Source organism: Balaenoptera borealis, assembly GCF_965194805.1.
Source record: "Balaenoptera borealis genome assembly, chromosome: 12".
NCBI lineage: Eukaryota > Metazoa > Chordata > Mammalia > Artiodactyla > Balaenopteridae > Balaenoptera > Balaenoptera borealis.
Genome location: NC_138869.1, coordinates 53157918 through 53179232, shown reverse-complemented (window position 1 = coordinate 53179232; position 21315 = coordinate 53157918). Strand labels below are relative to the sequence as shown.

Here is a 21315-nt window from a genome sequence, read left to right as displayed (position 1 = left end):
GAGCCCCTGGCTCATCACCCTGAACTGCCTCCTAGAAATATCATTTGAAAAGTTTTACATTTTGTAAAGTGGCATGCTAGTTTTAATATTTAAATTGACGTGAGACATGTTTTCAAAATGACATTTTCGGGACATCCCTGGTGGCGCAGTGGTTAATCCACCTGCCAATGCAGGGGACATGGGTTCAATCCCTGGTCTGGGAAGATCCCACATGCCGTGGAGCAACTAAGCCTGTGCGCCACAACTACTGAGCCTGCGCTCTAGAGCCCGCAAGCCACAACTACTGAGCCTGCGTGCTACAACTACTGAAGCCCGCGCGCCTAGAGCCCATGCTCTGCAACAAGAGAAGCCACCACAGTGAGAAGCCCGTGCACCGCAACGAAGAGTAGCCCCTGCTCGCAGCCACTAGAGAAAGCCTGCACGCAGCCAACGAAGACCCAAAGCAGCCAAAAATAAATAAAATAAATAAATAAATAAATAAAACCTTGGCATTATCTATGTTAACATTGATGGTTGTTACTTAAAGCAGTTTCACTAAATTTGGATCTCTGGAAAAAACATTTTTTTGAGCATGGAAGCAGGTTGGAAATATTGCACCCAGTAATAACAGTGGGACTTTTGGCATATGAAATACTTAAGTGGGAAAGTATTTGCTTAAATCTCTGCCTGCTATTATAGTTGAAGGTTTGGTGATAATATTTGCCCTTCCCATGAACTTTCTGGATTTCAAAACCATGTGGAAGTGTAGCTTGTCTTATATGAAAAATAAAGTCGGAGAACGTTTAAAGAATTAACATCAAGAAATGCATTAAGCTAAGTATCAATTATTTAGAGAATGATTATATGGTGTGTGAATGATCTTGGTCCTTTTATTTCTCCCCCTCCTTTGACAATACCATGAGGATACTTTTCTTCCACAGGTTGGCTGCTCTCCTTCTTAACCTCTACTGGGAGTGCAAGCGGGTGTCAGCCCCTCAGCAGAGGCCAGGCTGTTCTAACAGGCTTTCACTTTGATAAATGCTTTGGCTTTATGGATGGAGCATCTTTTACATCCACTGCTGGCTCTCTGTAGACCATTTAAGCAGTACAAAAGGAGAGATAGATGATGGGTAAGTAAGTAGGTAGATGGATAGATGATACATAAATTAGCAAGAACAGCCCACAATCTGAACCATAACCATTACAGGTTATATATATATATATTATATATATAATATATATATAAATGACATATAGGTATATAACATATATATATAATATATATATAACCAGTTTTATATATATATATATATGTATATATATATATATATATATATGAACATACTTCAGGTAAACATCCAGACCTCTTTTTTTGGGGGGGTTATTAATTTTATTTATTGCTTATTCATTTCCTATTTCATCAATTTCCTCTGTATTATTTCCATTCTTTTTTCTTTTTTAAAAAATTTTAAAAGTTAATATAATTTTAAAGGTTACACTCCATTTAGTTATTACAAAATATTGGCTATATTCCCCGTGTTGTACAATACATCCTTGAGCATATCTTACACCTAATAGTTTGTATCTCCCACTCTTCCACCCCTCTATTATCTCTCCCCCCTCCCCACTCAGACCTCTTTTTATAAGCATGTATACATATAGATGCATGAAAATCTACATATGTCAGATCATCATATTTTGAGCATATTAGAACTTGTAGGATGCAGCTCAAACAGTGCTTACAGGGAAATTTAGTGTATGTGTATACACATGTATTATATATAGTATATATTTTATATAATATATTTATTATATATTATATAAAATGTATATAATAGAAAAGAATTAGAAAAATAGTAAGGCTAAAAATCTAAGCAATTATCTCAAGGAGCTAGAGAAAAGTATTGCAAATTAAATCCAGAGAAAGTAGAAGGAAAGAAATAATTAAAAACAAATCAATAAATAAAAATTTAAAATTAAAAAGTAAATGCATTATAGAAAGAAAACCACCAAAGTTAAAAGTGGGTTCTTTGAAATAATTAAGAAAATTAATAGCTCCTACAAAGACAGATCAAGAAATAAAGACCAAAAATACAAATTACAAGTAACAGGCATGAAAAACCTGACATCACTACAGATTCTACAGACATTAAAAAGGTAATGATTCTGATAGTGTGGTCAAGGAAAGACAAGGTCTTGAACTGAACCCAGTAGATGAGAATGAGTTGATGGATTTGAAAGCTTGAGGAGGTGGAATAAACAAACTGGTTGAATTGGGTGTGGGAGAGAAATAGGTGTAACAGTTTGTGCTGAGCTCTCTCTTAGGTGACTGGGTGGCCAAGGGGCACCACTAGTGAGGCTGGGCAACTCAGATGGAGAACGAAGCTTGGTGAAATTTGGCTAAAACCAACTTTTCCCAATTTAATTTTATTGCTTTTTTTACTTGCTACCTAAAAAACAAACAATCCCCCCCCCCAAAAAAACCCCAGAAAATAACAAGTGTTGTGAGAATGTAGAGAAATTGAAACTCTGTGCACTGTTTGTGGGGAGGTAAAATGCAGTGCAGTCACTGTGGAAAATGTGGCAGTTCCTCAAAATATTAAACATAGAATTACTATGTGATCCAGCAATTCCTCTTCTCGGTATATGCCCTAAAGAATGGAAGGCACTTATCTCGAACAGATAACTGTACACCTATGTTAATAGCAGTATTATTCACAATAGCCAAAAAGTGGAAACAAACCAAGTGTCTTTCAAAGGATCAACAGATAAAGAAAATGTGGTGTGTTAAGTACAGTCTTTAAAAAGGAAAGAAATTCTGATGCGTGGTACAACATGAATGGACCTTGAGGGCATTATGCTAAGTGGATTGTCAAACATGAAAAGACAAATACTGTATGATTCCACTTATGTGGGGTACTTAGAGTAGCGAAATTCACAGACAGAATGGTTGCCAAGGGCTAGAGGGAGGGGAGAAAAGAGGAGTTACTGTTTAATGGATATAGAATTGCAGTTTTGCAAGATTAAAGTTCTAGAGATGGCTGGTGGAGGCTGCACAATAATGTGAATGTACTTAATGCCACCAAACTGTACACTTTAAGATGGTTCAGATGGTGAATTTTATGTTATGTGTATTTTATCCAGTTAAACACACACACATACACACAAGGCTGGACCCCAACCCAAGGTTCTGATTCAGCAGGTCTGGAGTGGGATCTGCTGATTAGCCTTCCTATTGGCATTCTATTGTATTCAGTAAGTTCTCAGGTGATGCTGATGCTGCCGGTGTGGAGACCACACTTAGGGATAAGTGGTTAGGAGGCCTGGTGAGTATCATGTGGAGGGGTCCTCTGCTTGCTCCCTTGCGGCTATCGTTGTTATTGACAACAGCCGGCGTTTATGGAGGGCTTGCCTGCTACAGGTTATCTCACAGTTGGGTGAAGGGGCAGCAGATGGGCAGGGCTAGAGTATATAAACTTCACCCGGCTTCCTTTGGTGCTTGGTGTGAGTGTAAGGCTGAGAGGGAACCAGAGACGCAAATAAAGACCCAGTACAGTAGAGCACACAGCCGCGGGGAGAATTAGGGTCGCCTAGGGACCGAGCGCCCAGGGCGCGATCTGGACGGGGACGTGGGGCGCCCGGGCAGGTCTCCAGGCTGCTCCGCGGCCGCGGGAGGCGGTGGGGCACTCGTGGCCCGCAGAGGGCGCTGCCGCGCCGTCCCGCCGCCTGCCGCCCAGGCCGCCCACCCCGCGGGCGCGCCTCTCCGCAGTCCAGCGCCGACCGGCCGGGGACCCGCTTGTTCCGAGCGCGCACACTTCTCGGCCGGACGCAGGACGCCGCCAGCTCCTGGCCGCCCCTGTACTCGCCTGCGGCGGCAGCTCGGCCCACCGTCCCCGGCCCGGCACCGCGTCGCGCCCGCGTCCGAGGGCAGAACTCCAGCCCCCAGGAGCCTCCCGGCCGTCGGCGGACCCAGCGGCCCCGCCGCCGGCACGCTCGGCGCCCTGCTCGCGGGGCACAGGGGAGGGCGGCGGCCGGCTGGTGATGGGCGGCCCGGCGGCGCGGAGGGGCGCCGGGAGGCTCCGCGCGCTGCTCCTGGCGCTGGTGGCCGCGGGGAGTCCCGCGGGCGCCTACAATCTGGACCCGCAGCGCCCCGTGCGCTTCCAGGGTCCCGCCGGGTCCTTTTTCGGCTACGCGGTGCTGGAGCACTTCCACGACAACACGCGCTGGTGAGTGCCCTCCCTGCCCGGACCCTGACCCCGGCCTGGCTGGTCCCGCTGCAGCCGGCAGGCCATCGCTGCCGCCGCCTTTCCGGCCTCTCCACGCCGCCGTCCCGAGGGGGCGATTTAAATGTCTCCGTTGTGCGTAGCCCGGCCGCCGAGGAAAGGCGGGGAGGAGGGAGGACGCCGGTTCCCGGTCCAGCGTACTGCCCGGTGGGCGCCCGAGTCGGAGGGGGCCGGGCGTCTCCCCGCCGGGCTTGCCCCTCGCTCGGCCTCCCAGCCAGACTCGGCTTAACTCTCTAGGTCGCAAAGTAACTTGGTTCTTCTGCCCCGTGGGCCCCAGGCAGCCCGGCCAGAACCCCGAAGGCCCCGGGCTGCGGAGACAGACTCCTCAGTTTGGGGAACTCTTGGTGACACCCCACCCGCCTCGCCCGGGCTTTAAGCCTCTCCTGCCGGCTCTGCGCAGGAAGCGGAGTAACCCCGAGATGCGAGGGGAGTGGGCTGCATGTGCGTGGGGTCGGGGGGCGGGGATGCCGACTGTGTGGTCCCCTCCTCGCCCACCAGGCCCTCTGCGGAAGCGAGCTGAGAGGGTCCGGAGGCAGGGAAGGGGGGTGGTCCTGGACCCCAGTGACAAGTCTGGGGCCGGTGGGTGATTTCTGGGGCAGCTCCCCTGGAGACCAGTAGAGGTCAAGGAGTCCAGTTGCCCCCTGAATGCCCCCTTAAGAGTCCCAAGAGGTGGGAGCTCTCCCCATGAGGCACCACCTGTGAAGGGGCACGGAGCTTGAGTGCCCAACCCCAGGGGAGAAGCACCAGGGGAGGCTGGTCTCCCCTTGGCCCTTTCCTATAGACAAGAGCAAATGAAACAGCCACAGGAGGGGTCAACCCCTCCTCAAAGAGTTAGGGTGTGGGTAGTTCCCCAGTGGGGCCCCAGATGACAGCTGGTCTGGGCCTGGTTTTATTGTGTGGTCACCAGTGTGGACATCCTTGGGGGCTGCAGGCTGGGAGGGCGAGGTCAGCCCTGTGTATGTGCTCAGCATGCAATTCTGCTCGGAACTGGACAGGGGCTGAGAGAAAAGGGAGGGTTTGTAGATTCGAGTCCTCTGGCGTTCCTGGAAAAGTGGGGACTCCGTGACCAGCCAGCCCTTTAACAATCATGCTGTTTAGGAGAGCTGCCTCCAGGAGAACAAGTTTTTAAGGTTTTTGTGTAGCTCCTGTCCAGTTCCCTCTCTCCCTACCATTTACCCCAGTTGCTGAGTTTAAGAGCAGCTGTCTTTTCTTGCACTTGCCAAATCCCCCTTTTAAAGCAAAGCAGGCTCACACCTTTTCTGTGTCCTCTGTACTCAGCGTCCACTGTGGACTTTGGTAGAGAAGGTAGCCTGGGCAGGAGCAATTGGAGAACACATCCCAGGATCCTAGGCCGGGCTCCCGAACTGTGTGACCTTGGCACAAAGCATGTGGGGAGGGCTGTTAAAAATAGAAGGGCTGGGACTTCCCTGGTGGTGCAGTGGTTAAGAATCCGCCTGCCAATGCAGGAGACACGGGTTCGAGCCCCAGCCCGGGAAGATCCCACATGCTGCGGAGCAACTAAGCCCGTGCACCACAACTACTGAACCTGCACTCTAGAGCTCGCGTGCCACAACTACTGAGCCCGTGTGCCACAACTACTGAAGCCCGTGCGCCTAGAGCCCGTGCTCCACAGCAAGAGAAGCCACTGCAATGAGAAGCCCGCGCACCGCAGCGAAGAGTAGCCCCAACCATAGGAAGACCCGATGCAGCCAAAAATAAAAATAAAAATAAATAAACAAATTAAAAAAAAATAGAAGGGCTACTCTGGGCAGGGGGCTGCTGAGGAGGGGCAGGCAGGGGAGCTGGAGCACCACATGGGGTCTGCAGTTCCGCAGCCTCAAGGGTCTCTGAGCTCTTTGGGCCACGGGTAAAAGCTGCCCCATTTCGGAAGCAGGGGGAGTCAAGAGCAGATCTGACTTGGAAAACGAGTCCAGCCTGCTTTGTTTTAAAAAGGTGATGAGGAAAGGCTGTGTGGTATGAATAAATTTGGCAAATGCAAGAAGAGACCCAGGGTGAGTGGCAGGAGGTGGTGAGGACGGTTGGTTGTGCTGGGGCGCGGCCTTGGTGTCAGTGGAGATGTGGGACAAGTATTTCAGGGGTCCATCCACAGCCAGGCTTCCGGTCTCAAAAGCGTCTCTCTGCTTCTGATACTGAGTGGGCTGCTCTTTTTATTGGAGTGCTTGTCCCTATAGTTTTTCAAGTACCAACTAATCTCTACTGCAATCTATTTAAAGCAACTTTTCTTATTCCCTGCCCCCCACTGCCTTAACTCTGTCTTAGTTTTTGCTTATCTCCTTGTCTTCTGTCCTCTTGTTATTTCTTCCTAGCGTCTTCCTCCCTATTCTTTTCTCTCTCCTCTCCCTTCCCCCCAGTATTCTTGGTCTTAGACCTTGAAGGTTATTCTCTGCTGATTATGCTGCCCAGTATGCCAATGGTCTTTGAAGCAAGAGACTTTCAGCATCTCCTATTTTCTCCTTCTTTCTTTTCTTCATATCTTTAGAGGCTAGGCTTACTATGAGGCTAATGAAACTTCCACCAAAGGCCTCTCACTTGCACAGGCCCCCCCCCCTACCAAGGCCCTGTGCCAAATTCTATATTCGTAATTTTATATTAATTTTCTTAAAGGTAGTTGCCCTATATTTGTAGGATTCAGGCCCTGTGGAATCTGGATCTACCCTAGGTCTCTACCTTAACTCTGGGGTTGGTTGATTGACTTAGTGACTGATTGTTGGTCTCTTCCTACCAGGCAGTCCTTGGGCCCTGGATCTTTTAGCTTTGCTTGAGGGACATGCAGGTTGTTTCCAATTATTCACAATTATAAACAGCAGCAGGGTAAACATCCTTCTAACAAAAGCCTTGCGGACATCCTTAATTATTTCCTTTGAATAAGTTCCTGGGCTTAGAATTGCTGGGTCAGAGAGGGAGGGAGGTTTTAAAGCATTTTCTCTGCATTTCCAGAGTGCCAGTGAAGCTGAAGTGTGCACTTTAGGGAAATGTATTTAACTTTGGAGTAATTTACCAAAGGGCTGCTCCAGTCCAATGGAAGAGCATAGCCACCTACATGAGGGGGACTTAAAAAAGATCACAGAGAGTCAAACTGGGTGTGGGAGGTAAGTGACAGACACGAAGAGGACAATGTTTTAGGACTCTGAAAGGAACAGGAGGCAGCGTTCACTAAGCCTTGTATCTGCTGTCTTTCTTTCTGAGCAGAAATTACTCTTAAGCTTCTTCATTCAGTCTTAGTGGTTCAGTAGTTTTGCTTCGTGCTAATTAAACACCTCTGTACAGGTGGAAGGATTTGTTGCGTGTAGGGTAAGGGAGGGAGGAGAGCGTGCAGGGGGAGGGGCAGGGAGAGAGCCCAGGCACGACAGTCTGCAGGGGCCAGAACTGAAGGGTCCCCAGGTTAAGGGGACCCGAGGTGCACATCACAAAGCTCCTGCATATGCTCCGTCAGTAGGACTAGTGCTTCTTCTCTAATCCCATAACTGAGCATTCCTAGCAGTTCTTTTTTAAGCAATAATTGTCACTGATCAGAGGTCCTATCTCTCTGTGTAAGGGATGGGGAGGCCTCGCTTTCTGAGCCCTGGGGACTGCGTCTGGCATATGCAGTCATGTTGCATTGGGAACAGAGTCCTGGACCCAGGCTCTCTCCAAGGGTTTGGCTTGAGTGGCCTCTGCTGTCTGTCATGCTCTGGGCGGTGAGCGTTGTCCCCATGGCCAGGTGGACCAGAATATGGCAGGCAGTGTGATAGATGTCATTCGTATCAGTTTGGATGCAAACATGCAAGTGACTCGGTTTCTTTTTTTCCAGTGACACCCTGAGGGCATCTCCCTGCCCTGAGCTAGCGTCCTCCCCTAGACCTCCCACCACCTGGGTCTTCTTGCTCCCTTTGAACAATAGCAGGAGGTGCCAGGGAACATGGACAAAGCAGATTTCTGTCCCCTTCCTTTAGACACGGACTGGTCCCTCAGCTGCAGGGCAGACAACTGTAACACCCTGTGAGATAAATAAATGCAGCCCTGCTGGCTGGCGTAGAGCCCCAGAGCGGGTTTCTTTCACACCCTCCCCTTCCCTCCTTCCTCTTGGCCCCAGACGCCCCGGAGTCCTAGGCGGCTGGGTGCATTGGCTTCCTTTCTGGAGACGTGCTTCCTGCCTCATCTCCCGGGACGCATCAAGACGGCTGTGCTCGGGCCCAGAGCAAGTGCTCGGAAATAGAAGAGGCGCCGGCGTTTTGCTTTGTTAAGGTTGTTAGAGCATCACTCAGTGAGGAACAGGAGTTGATTCAGAGCCGAGGGGACCATAGCATCCTCAATTTGCATGAAGGTTGAGAATTAAAAGAACAAGCTAGATGGTTTGGCACTGCCAGTGTAGTTGCCGTGAGCCAGATGTATTGCTGTCTAAATTAAAATTAATTACAACCAAATAAAATGAAGAATTCAGTTCTGCAGTCATACTAGCCACATTTCAAGTGCTCAGTGGCCACGCGTGCCTCGTGGGTACTGTACTGGATAGTACACAGAACATTTTCACCATCGCAGAATTCTGGTACTGGTTTGGAGCAATGACTGGTGTCTTAAAGGGCTAGCTAGACAGGGACTTCCCTGGTCGTCCAGTGGTTAGGCATCGGCGCTTTCACTGCCATGGGCCTGAGTTCGATCCCTGGTCAGGGGACCAAGATCCCGCAAGCCATGTGGTGCAGGTACCCACCCCCACCCGCAAAAAAAATAAAGGGCTAGACAAAGATCAAAAGGCAGTGTAAGAAAAGTCGACCCTTGTATTTGAGTATGAAAACTGAAATGAGGGAGCTTAACTAAAAATTGAGTGGGCAGCCTCTTTTCATCCATCAAACATTGGAGTGCCTGCTCTGTGCTAAGGGCTGGGTATTCAAGAATGAAAAATGCACTCACAGTCTGATGGGTGAGAAGGTGGTGGGCTTCTCGTCTTGTGTGTCAGGCAGAAAAAAGATGTGGGCTCCCATGGGGGAAAGGCTGGTCCTGGGGCAGCCACGGGGAGTTGTGATGGGCAGAGGAGAGTCCCGTGAAAGTAAAACCTTCAGAAGGGGGACCCTGGGATCATGGGCCCTGCTCCTCACCCCCAGCCCCACCTGGCTTTGCGAGGAGACACCCAGAAATGATGATGGTAGCCGGGCCTTCTCGTAACCTCTGTGGTGACCTCTTTGCCGCGTTCTAGCCCATGTCAGGCTCTCAGGCGGGGCTGTAGCTCCACTTCCCCATATGGATTTTCTGGAAGTAGTTTTTTCAAACCTCGTTCCTGGTTCTTACTGGCCCTGCAGAGCCTGCTTTCTCAAAGCACTCAAGAAAGGATGACACATGTATGAGGCCCGAGTTCTAAGGGGACCTGGAAAGCGTCCCTTGGGGTTTCCAGGACGTTTCCCTGAAGATCTCAGGAAGCTGGCGAGGGTGCTGTTTCCTGAGCTAGTGCTGAACGCTGGCCAGGGGAGAGGCAGCTGTGTCACTCAGGAGAGAACCTTCCAGGGCAAGAAGGCAGACTCTTCTCAGCCAGTTTCTAACAGCCCGGAGTGTGAGAGTGTGAAGGGCCGGGCCCTGGCCAGCTCTGAGTCCCTGGTGACCTGCTGCTGGTCAGGAAATGGTCTCCTTCTGATAACTCCCATTGTGATTTGTCTGGGGAAAATGCCATATTCACATTTGTTAAAAGCAGCCATGGTGTTCTCAGAAATCATTTGTTTTCAAGGAAGTAGCATATAACTGTAAGAAATCAAAATGGGGACTTCCCTGGTAGTCCAGTAATTAAGACTCCGTGCTCCCAATGCAGGGAGCCTTGGGTTCGATCCCTGGTCAGGGAACTAGATCCCACATGCCGCAACTAAGAGTCTGGAACTAAGATCCCGCATGCTGCAGCCAAGACCTGGTGCAGCCAAATAAGTAAATAAATATTCAAAACAAAACAAAACGAAATGAATGATCCCATCAGATAGGATTTGCTGGGCATCCACAAGAGGTCCAGTGCTTTCACAAGCGTAATAGTCCCCAGTGGGATCTTTGGGACCACCTAGTGAGTGGTTTTCAGTTTGCCAGGTAGAGAACAAAGGCTTACAGAGTTACACACCTTGTCCAAGGTCCATCCCAGCCTTGGTGATGCATGCACATTGGGGGCCTGTGCAAGAGAATTATGGGGGTGGGTGGTAAGGCCGGTGAAAGAACTGGGGGTGGGGGAGGAGACAGGATTGGGCAGGGAGAGCCTCGGCCATCTCAACACGGGTACCCCCACCCCATGATTATAATCAGTCCCTGGGGCTGCCTGGGAGATGCGTGGCCTCAGCTTGATTGCCTGGAGGGGGCTGCAGCTGGAGGCTGTCAGCTGACTGTCCTCTTGCAGCCAGAAGGCTTCAGGTGGTGCACACCTACCTCCACGGTGGCCATGGAGCCCATCGTGTGTGAAAGGCTGTGTTCGGAGATGTGAGGTGTGTTCCTCGGCCTGCGGTGTGGCTGGGATCATCTGTGCCTCTGCTCATCCCGCTGTATCAGCATGGGGGGCGCTGGGGTTCTGGGCTGTTAAAATTGGCCCCGAGGCAGACTCCCATGGTGCCTCTTCCTGACCTTTGGGAAGTCTCAGGTGAGGGACGGAGGAGGAAGAGAGCTCCCACCTTACCCTGAGCCATTGAGTCACTGACGAGCACTTGACTGGAGGGAGCTGCCAGACCTCAACCCTGGTACCTTGTGAACCGCAAAGCCTCAAGCCATGTGGATTTGGCGACCAACCAAAGCAAAGTGTTTGAGCATCACTTAGGAAGTGAAAGTGAATCCAAGATTGGGAAAAATCCAGTCTTTGAAACCACAGGCTCACTTGGTCCCCAGTGTCTGCTTTTTTGGGAGAACAAAAAGGACTTGTGTTGTGAGTTTAAATTTGCAGCAGCAGCGGCGGCAGCAGGAATACACTTACAGAGCGCTTAGCCCGTATTAACTCACTTAATGTTCCCTGCAATTGCTTCAGCTGGTTATCATTGTAGCCCCATTCATGAAGGGGAAAACTGAGGCACAGAGACGGTGTTTGGCCAAGTCACATGGTGACACAGTGGTCGAGCTGGGGCCTGCACCTTTGCCTCTCAAGAAGTCAAGAGTCTGAGTTTGGAGCTGCAAGGCACCCAAGCATCTGTGTCATGAGATTCTGTCTTACTTTCTTGGAAAAGTTATGGAATCACGGTCGTGGTTGCTTCCCTGTGACACCCTTTGCAGATGCTTATTCAGGACCCACTGGATACCTGTGCAGAGATCCTGAGGTTCTGCTTTCCAGAGATGCTTGATCACTCAGTAAACAGGGACCAGTGATTCCGCCAGGGACGTTTGTAGGTCCTGCTGTCATGCTAAGTCTCTGTAAGACAGAAGTGTCCTAGGAAAGATGGAGCATTCTGGACTATTCCGTGTGTGCATCCTAACTTCCCTGGGCTGCTTTTGTTACCATCCCTCCACCTGCTCCATTGAGTCCTCCGGGCTCCCACGGCTTATTTAAGAAGCTCTGTTTGGAGAGTAGATGGGAAAGGAAGCCATGGAGGGCCGTGTTTAGGATTTACCCCTGGGTTTGTAACATCATTAAAGAAACCCACACAGAGTCAGAATTTCTGTACGGGCGGCCAACAATATGACAGCAAATCTGAGCATAAAAAAGCATGGAACGAATTTCCTCTATCTCAGCTCATCCCTTGGTGTGTTGAAGCCCAGGTGAGCTCTCCCACCCATTCTGGACTGTTTAGTGTTAAAATGCTGCAACGTGCACAGACGCCAGAGCAAAGTCGGCCGTGTGTGTGGCACACCCCACGGGCAGCACTGCACAGGGTCCTGGCACCTCTTCTCCATCAGGCTGGGTCCTGGAGTGGATGCTCCAGACGCAGGGGAGGGGGGTTCTACCTGGCTCTGCCTTCATTGTGGCCCCTGGTTACCCAGCAACAACCAGATCCGTGGTCTGTGCCATAACAGGGGGGCCACCTGACTTCGCCCCCATTTAGGAGCTGTGTGTTCTTGGCAAGTGACTTCAGCTGTTTGAGCCTCATTCCCTCCTCTACAAAAGAGGAATAATGAGAATTTGTCCCTCATCACATTGTGGGGGAGATTAAATGAGATGATGTCTGCAAAGGATGGAATGGAATATAACATGCAGAACATAGTAAACCCTGGATAAATAAGAATAGCTATTTCTATTGCTACTTTGATCTGACATTTGAAGCTAATGGTCTTCATCCTGCCTTTAGATGCTAAAATTTTGCTTTCAGTACATTTGTTGATCCATTTATTTATCAAAATTCGCGTGTCAGCACTCAATACAGAAACGAATGACAGAGTCTTGCATAAGACACTATTATGTGTGGTCTCTAAAATTTTGGTCATGCTCTACATAAATCTGCATTTTTGTGTATTCATTTGTATGTCTACTTCCAAAAGGATCTGAGATGGCTGCTTTAATTGGAGACCTGTGGGATTGTAAACCCTAGAGTTTTTAAAATCTTTTTAAAAATTGAAGTATAATTGATTTACAATATTATATAAGTTTCAGGTACATAACATAATAGTTCAAAATTTTTATAGATTATATTCCTTTTGAATTTATTATAAAATATTGACTATATTCCCTGTGCTGTACAATACATGCTTGTAGCTTATTTATTTTATACGTAATAGTTTGTATCTCTTAATTCCCTTCCTCTGTCCTGCCCTGTCCCCTCTTCCCTCTCCCCCCTGTTAACCACTAGTTTGTTCTCTATATCTGTGAGTCTGCTTCTTTTCTGTTATATTCACTAGTTTGTTGCATTTTTAGATTCCACCTATAAGTGATAACATATTGTATTTATCTTTCTCTGTCTGACTTGTTTCACTAAGAGTAACACCATCCAGGTCCATCCATTGAAATTTTGCCATTTGCATTCTTTTTTATGGCCGAGTAATGTTACATTGTATATACACCACATTTTCTTTATCCATTCATCTGTTGATGGACACTTAGTTTGCTTCCATATCTTGGCAATTGTAAATAATGCTGCTGTGAACATTGGGATGCATGTATCTTTTTGAATTAGTGTTTTTTTTTTTTTTTCTAGGAATGGAATTACTCGGTCATATGGTAGTTCTATTTTTAGTTTTTTAAGGAACCTTCCTACTGTTCCCCATAGTGGCTGCACCAATTTATTCAATATATTCCCACCAACAGTGTAGGAGGGTTCCCTTTTCTCTACAGCCTCACCAACATTTGTTAATCTGTGGTCTTTTTGATGATGGCCATTCTGACAGGTATGAGGTAAATCCTAGCATTTTGCATGCCTCTTCCTTTTCTCAGCGAGCAAGCGGGAGGTCACTTCTTTTCTGGGGAGCTCTGGCCCTCATCCCAGGCTCCAGGTAAGTCTGGGAGGTAGGTCCACACTTCCAAGGTGCTGGCGAGAATTTTAGCAAAAAAAAAAAGTAAATGTGAAAGCATTGACCTGTTTTTCTTGGAGAAGAAAACTTTCACGAGAAACCAACAGGAAGATTTCAAGACTCAGGTCTCCAGAGCTCTGCAGCTTGCTCTGCCTCTTGAATTTTAATGTTTACTTGATGCTCTCAGGTGGGGAAGGAAAACCTCGGCTCTTTGCCATGTTTCCTTCTCCGGGTACATCTACCAGGACCTGAGCCCCTGGCCGGGACAGCAGCCTCTGAGGACCCTTTACTCCCATCCAGGGTGGCCAGGGGGGCTAATTTCTCTCCGAGGTGGGACCCTCCCCGTGACTCTGTTCTTTCCCTGTTGGTCGTGGAATTTTACCTATTTCCTTCTCTGGGAAGTGAAGGATTTGGCATGGTAAGGTGGCTTTCCTGGCACTGGCTCTCACACTGCTCAAGTCTTGGCTGTGTTTTGCCCAGTAAGGGATGTGGAGTGATTCCTGGGGTTTCCCTGAGGTGTGGTGGATACGCAGTGATTGAATTCCACTCCTGTAACTAAAACGTGGGTCCCCAGGGAAGTTTTGGTTTGGGGATCAAATGCCTGAAAGCAAACCTAATGGGTTTAAGATTTTTAATCCCCAGTTGCTGTCCTCGATCTGGCTGTAATTTCGCCCTGCAGAATCACTGCTGTGGTATTTGTGGGAAGGGAGGGAGCCCTTGGGACGATGTCAGTTCCGAGCCTCCCCCGGGGAGGTAGCTGTGGTTCAGCCCTTTTCTGCCACCTGCTCCCGGGGGAATTGACCCGTGGTTTGCTCTCAGGAGGTGAAGGATGGGTTCAGAGTAGGATGGGAGGCTGGACTGGAGCCTTGGTAACCTGCTTCCCCACACACAGGTCAACCAAGGAAGTGGCTCTGTTGGAAATATGGAGTGCATTTAAACTGCCACAGTAGGAGGGAAGGACTTCCCTGGTGGCCCAGTGGTAAAGAATCTGCCTTCCAATACAGGAGACGCAGGTTCGATCCCTGGTCAGGGAACTAAGGTCCCACATGCCGTGGGGCAACTAAGCCCGTGAGCCCCAACTACTGAGCTCACACACCTCAACTAGAGCCCGCGTGCCGCAAACGACAGAGCCCACGTGCTCTGGAACCCGTGTGCCACAACTACAGAGCCCATGTGCCCTGGAGCCTGCGTGCCACAACTAGAGAGGGAAAACCCACACGCCTCAACTAGAGAGAAGCCCGTGCGCCGCAACGAAGAGCCTGCGCGCCGCAACTAAGACCTGATGCAGCCATAGATCAATAAATAAAGGTGGGAGTCCAGGGGGACTGGAAAGAACATGCCCTTGGACATGGACACCCTGGGTTCAAATCCCAGCCACTTATCAGCAGTGTGACCCACCATTTCTCAGTAAAGTGTACACTAGAAGCTGCCTGACAGGATTGCCTTGAGTGGGAAATCAGACAGCCCATGAGCATAACTGGGGCTGGCAGATGAACGGATGGGCCCACATTTCCAAGTAGGTGCGTGAACTGCTCATTAAGAGAGGCGGCACCTCATTATAGTTTTGATTGGCATTTCTCTAATAATTAGTGATGTTGAGCATCTCTTCATGTGTCTATTGGCCGTCTATATGTCTTTGGAGATATCTCTATTTAGGTCTTTTCCCATTTTTTGATTGGGTTGTTTGTTTTGTTGTTGTTGAGTTGTATGGGCTGTTTGTATAGTTTGGAAATTGAGCCCTTGGTTGCATCATTTGCAAATATTTTCTCCCCGTCTATAGGTTGTCTTTTCGTTCTGTTTATGGTTTCCTTTGCTGTGCAAAAGCTGATAAGTTTTATTAGGTCCCATTTGTTTATTTTTTGCTTTTATTTCTATTGCCTTGGGAGACTGACCTAAGAAAACAGTGGTATGTTTTATGTCAGAGAACGTTTTGCCTGTGTTCTCTTCTAAACAACAAGGTCCTATTGTATAGCACAGGGAACTATATTCAATATCTTGTGACAAACCATAATGGAAAAGAAAATGAAAAAGAATATATATGTATAACTGAGTCACTTTGCCGTACAACATTACATTTTCCATCAACTATACTTTGATAAAATACAAAGAGAGAGAGAGAGAGAGGCTAACCTCTGGGGAGCACCACGCCAACCATGTGAATGTTCTAGGAAAGCAAGAAGATGATCGAAATTCAGCCTGATGGGGAGGAGAAAGACCATCTTTCAGTTACAAACCCCTGTCTGTCCTTTGGGGACAGAGCTTCCAATCTAAGTTCTAAGCTCAGGGCCACCTGCAGAGCATCGCATGCCTTTTTCAGACAAGGTCACATGTGTGAGTGGCTGGCACCAGCGAGGGTTCTCGATACCTGTTGGCTCCCTTTTCCTCCTTTCTGGCTGACGTGGGGTGGGCAGAGTAGGGGAGTGGACCCTGCAGCCCACTGCTGGGGTGCGTGCTGCACTTGGTGTCTTACCATGCTTTGTGGGCTCAGGCAAGTCCCATGACCTTGTGTGGCCACCTGCTTCTCCATCTGTAAAGTGGGGATAATATCAGTGCCTCCCATAGGCTTGCTGTGAAGATGAAATGCAATTGTGCCCAGAGGGAGCCTAGCCCAGCACCTCCACACTCCAAGGGCCCCTTATAGGCTGGTTGTCCTTGTAATTAGGAACCCGAGTTCTGAGTTAAGGAGGAGGCTAAAATGTCTGGGAGGTTTGTGTGCATCTTTAACTGGGGATGGGATAGAGGAGAGCCTTGCTTCTTGGGGTCATCAGTTCATACGGGCCCCAGATGAACGTGATTATTTGTAATCAGCGTAGATGGTTCTGTAACACTTCTTAGATTATAAGTCACCTGGGGAGCTTGTTAAAATGCACGTTCTGATTTAGGAGGCTGGGGATGGAGCCTGAGATTCTGCATTCCCATCAGGCTCCCAGGTGTTTTCCATGCTGCTGGTCTGAGGACCACACTTGAAGTAGCAAGCAAAGGTCCGAAACAGCCTGATGATTTACCACTGGGAGCCTGTTGGTGGGGACACTCCTTTAGATGGTAACTGTACAGAGGAAAGAAACATCTTATTGTCTTGTCAAGAGTTCCGGGAAAGATTCTGGGGGGACATTTGAAGTGGCTGGGATGTCTCTTTGTAACTCAGAATGAGAAAAAAAGCAGATGGCATCTTTTCAGTGGCATGCTCTGAACTCTGGGCCATTGCCCTCTCTCTTGGGATCAGCCTGGCGAATAGCCAGCTGAATTAACTTCAGAAGAGGCAAGCTCGTCGGCTGGCCTGTAGAGCAGTCTTGCTGGCCGACGGCCTAGGTAAAGAGCAGCGCCAGGCTGCGGAGGAAGCCACAATGTTCTGTGAACACAGATACGGGCTCGTCCTCCAGTGAGCCACCCCTGTGAATGTCATGCACACAAGTGCACACACGCCCCCTTATCTCTTGCTTCATTTCTTGTTAGATTTGGGGGAAAAAACCTCCTCTGAGCAGCTGATTAAGAGTTTGAACCAGATGGTTGTTATCAGTGCTTGATCAGCCCTTGTTAGAATCACTGAGTACCTTGGGCTTGGAAGGAAAACATCAGCAGGTCCCTTCTCCAACTTTCGATTTTGAAATAAATTTCTGCTTCTCTGTCTCAGCTCTCGGCTGGGAAAAGCGGTGCTGGGATTTAAGCTCTTCTCCAGGGTCCTTCCTGCTTGGATACCTGTGTATCTGTATTACGAAGTCTGGAGCAGTGGCAGTCTGGAAGGTCCGGGGTTCCAATGCCACTGTGGGGGACACAATAGAGAAACAGGCCATTGTTTCTTGCAGCCATTTCCCTTCCTTTGTACATGATGAATTCTCCCCCTTGTTTAGTTCTTGTGGTTTTTTTAATAGCATGGATTGCAATTGGCATTTATTCGCTGTGCTGATATAAATTCGGAGTTGGTGGGAATTTCTGGACCCAGGTGTGTCCCATGGGGGTTTTCTAGTGGAGGAGGTATTTTATGTTCCACAGCTCCTATGGCCTGCCATGTGGAAAGGCAGTGGGTGTTACAGGGTAGAGATGGCAAGCTGCTGATGCCTCTCACCTGTGTAAACACAGCCAGTGTTAGAGAGCCACCCTTGGCCGAGCCCCGGTGGCTCTGGAGCTCAGCCCCAGAAGCCGGGGCGGGGGGGGGCGGGTGGAAATTGACCCCTTCATGTGGCTTTCTTCTCACTGGAGTTTCATTTGGTGTGTCGTCCTGCATTTGAGTGAGAGCAGTCTCAGGCTGGCCAAGCTGCCCTCATGTGGTTGATGGAAGCAGTGTGGTCTGCGGGGAAAGTGCTTGCTAGGATTTCCAAAGGTGATGGGTTCCAGCCCCCCTTCTGCTTGGGTTTCCTGCAGCTGTGGCCCATCGTGGTGAGGCGGAGGCTGGGAGCTGCCCGGGGAGCGCTGGCGGGTTGCAGATCCTGGGCTGTTACTGAGCCGCAGCAGGCAGCTTGGGGGTGCCCCTCACTGTTGGGGGCCTGGCTCCTCTCACCCCCCAGTGTGGTATGATTTGATTCCTCATAGGATCAGATCCAGACTCTCTGAGACTGACCTGGAAAGAAAGGTTCCACTAAGGACACCCTAGCCTGGGGGTTGAAGGATTGGGCTCAGGGACCCACGTGCCTCCTTGTGAACCTGACACCATGTCTCTGAGCCACATTAGGGTGGTGTCCCTTGTGGGATCTGCCAGCCTTTGCTGAAGGCCCGTCTGAGGGTCTCAGCCCTCCGTTTTCTGATCTGGAGATCTCCACCCCTTCGCTCAGCTGGAGCGTCGGAGGGGAGCAGCGTCATTCTGAGACCAGGGTCGGGGTGAACGTTCGAGATCCCAAGATGAAGGTGGCTTTTAGGACAGAGTTGGGGGAGCTTTTGTCAGCTTTCTACAGCCCCAGGGAGACTGTTTAAGGTCCTTCTAACCTGTGCTTTTAGACACCTTTTCCAGAGATGCATGACGGAGAATGCTTTCCATTCCAAGCCAGTGGGAAATGATCTATTTCATAACATGCCTGATACCCTTGGGAGGGAATCGCATCTCCCTTCCGGGCTGCTTGAGATACGGCGCAGCTCACGTTCCCGTTGAGCAGTGGCTTGGCACTGTCTACTCTTTGAACATCAGCATGGGTTTTGTTTAAAGTTTCATTGTACAGGTCCTTGTAGCTCAGCACCAGCCATTCCTGACTGGGGGTAGTTAGTATTCTTTGCTACAGCTCTTCGGTTGACTGCTTTCCAGAAACAATGCACAAAACTGTAGGTCAGAAATGTTTTTGTAACATCTGGAGGGGAATGTGTGCCATTCCCCCATGTTCTGTACCCAAATGTGTGTCTCTGTCATCTTGGCGTGTCTTGCTCTTTTCCTCCAGTGGGCAAGGGCCCTGCTGGGGACGGCTCATCCCCAGGGCAGCTTTTCAGTTCAAGATGAAAGATGCACAGCCATGTTCTTGCCCTGTTGTAGCCAAACTCTTCTATCTCTGGATTGCTTTGGGCTAGAGGATGCAGTTTATAATTCCACATTGCTGCTACTTCTTTCCTGTCACCCCTAAATGTACACATTGTGTGTGGCAGGGAGGGGCATGAGGGGGACATGGGAGAAAAGGCATTTCTAAATTTCTTTTTTATTTATTCACTAAAGTTTTTAAAAAGTTGAAGTGTAACCCATCCAGAAAAGTGCCCATTGACATATCTACAATTGAATAAATTTTCACAAATTTGTATAAACCCCACTCTGTTTGAAAAAGAGAACATTTTAAGCACCTCCCTCCAGGAGCCCTTCTTCCTGGTTACAACCCTCTTCCATTTCCCGAGGTAGCCAACCTTTAACACAACCGTTAAATTTCACCTAGTTTTGAACATCAGATAAGTGGAATCAGGCAGTGAGTACACTACTGTCCCCAATGTCTTTTGCTCAGTGTTTGTGAGATTCATCCATGAGGTTGCAGTTGACTGTTTATTGATTTTCATTGCTGTATAGAATTCTATTTCTACACCACAGTTTATTTATGCATTCTAGCTTTGATGGATCTTTGGGTTTCTTCTAGTTTGGGGCTGTTACACACCCAGCTGTGAACATTTTGTGCATGTCTCCTGTAGACATATGTGCGTTTCTGCTGGGTATGTTCCTAGATATGAGATTGCTGGGTCAGAAGGCAGGCACTGTTTTAGCTTTCTTAGGAGTTGTTGAATCACTTTTGCAAAGTGGTCGTGATGGTTTACACTCCCCACAGAAGGGTGTGAGGGTTGCAGATGCTCCATATCCTTGTCAGCACTTGGCGTTTTCAGTCCTTTTGGTTTTAGCCTTCTAGGTGGTATGAAGTGGTATCTCATTTGGATTCCTCTGATAACTAATAGAGTTGAGCACCTTTTCATATGTTTATTGGCCATTTATCTTTCTTCATCAATGATCTGTTCAAGTCTTTGGTCTATTATTCTATTGGTTTGTCTGTATTTTTGTTATTGATTTGTGGGAGTTCTTTATACATTCTGGATAGGAACTGTTTGGTGGTGGTATGTGTTCCCAACCAAACTCAGATTTTTTTCCAGGCATGTTAAAATCATAACAGGTTCACTGTAGGAGTCTCTCCCCTCTGCCCCCACCCCCCTCCAGCACTGTGTAATGCTGGAGTATGATCTCCCAGGGAGCATTCGGACAACACACCCATGGCTGGGTAAGGATTTAACCATTGGCTGCCCTTTCTTAGTACCGGGTTGTGACCGAATGCCCTTTCTTCTTGATGTGCAGGGTCCTTGTGGGTGCACCAAAGGCGGATTCCAAGTACAGCACTTCAGTGAAGTCCCCTGGGGCGGTTTTTAAGTGCCGCGTCCACACCAACCCTGACCGGAGATGCACCGAACTGGACATGGCTCGAGGTGGGTGGATTTTCACTGCCAAGATGGGAATGGGTATCACACCCTCACACTTTCCTCTTTTTCTTCCTGATTATTCATCCATTTTTCTTTCCTTCCTTCCTTCCTTCCTTCCTTCCACCCATCCACCCACCACATATTGAGTACTGTTACTTCGTAAGCACTGGGATACACCAAAGATCCTACTATCCTGGGCCTTATAAATTAGTAGGCAAAAGAGATATTAAACAAATAATTGAGTGTGAGAAGATCAGAGAGGAGGTGAGTATTTGATCTGCTCTAGATTGGAGGGTCTGGGGCAGTGACTTTTACAATGACTGGAAAGATGCACAGCAGTAAGCCGGGCAGGTACAGGAGGCAGAACCTCCAAGTGGAGGAAAGTTTGTGCCATTTTAAAATTCAGAGCAAGCACAGCATCACTGGAGTGGTGAGCAGGGGAGCGTGGAAGCAGAGGAGGTTGGTGAGGTGGGCTGGGGCTGGACCACACAGGGCCCGACAGGCTGGGGTAAGGTGTTGGGATTCTATCCTACGTACAAGGTGGGAGGCCATTAAAAGCAATCTTAGGTTTTATGTTTTAAGTAGGAAAAGGTATGACTGAGGGATGTTTTTTAAAAGCCCACTTGGTCTGGTGGAAAATATATCATCTTTGGAGTCAGATCTGCCTGGGTTCAGAGCCCAGCTTTGCCAGTTACTCACTGGCACTTACTGGGAATGTCCCAGAGCCTCTTTGGCCTCAGTTGCCTCACCTGTAAAATCAGAAGGAAGATAGCTATCTCCTAAGGATTACCTTGAGAGGATTGATGAGATAATA

At 48.8% G+C, this 21315-nt stretch overlaps 1 protein-coding gene across 9 annotated transcripts in view; it reads left to right on the top strand.

Moving 5' to 3' along the window:
- Positions 1-1337: 1337 nt before the first annotated feature.
- Positions 1338-21315, top strand: part of ITGA9 (integrin subunit alpha 9) — a 356726-nt gene continuing 336748 nt past the window's right edge. For 4 of the 9 annotated variants that reach the window (XM_082348372.1, XM_082348374.1, XM_082348376.1 and 1 more), the window contains exons 1-2: positions 1339-4205; positions 20380-20507. In XM_082348372.1, the coding sequence (XP_082204498.1) occupies positions 4021-4205; positions 20380-20507 (313 nt within the window). In that variant the 5' untranslated portion in view covers positions 1339-4020. Of the gene's footprint in view, positions 4206-20379; positions 20508-21315 lie in introns of all 9 variants that reach the window. The other 5 variants (XM_082348371.1, XM_082348373.1, XR_014232874.1 and 2 more) reach the window with 3 other exon arrangements.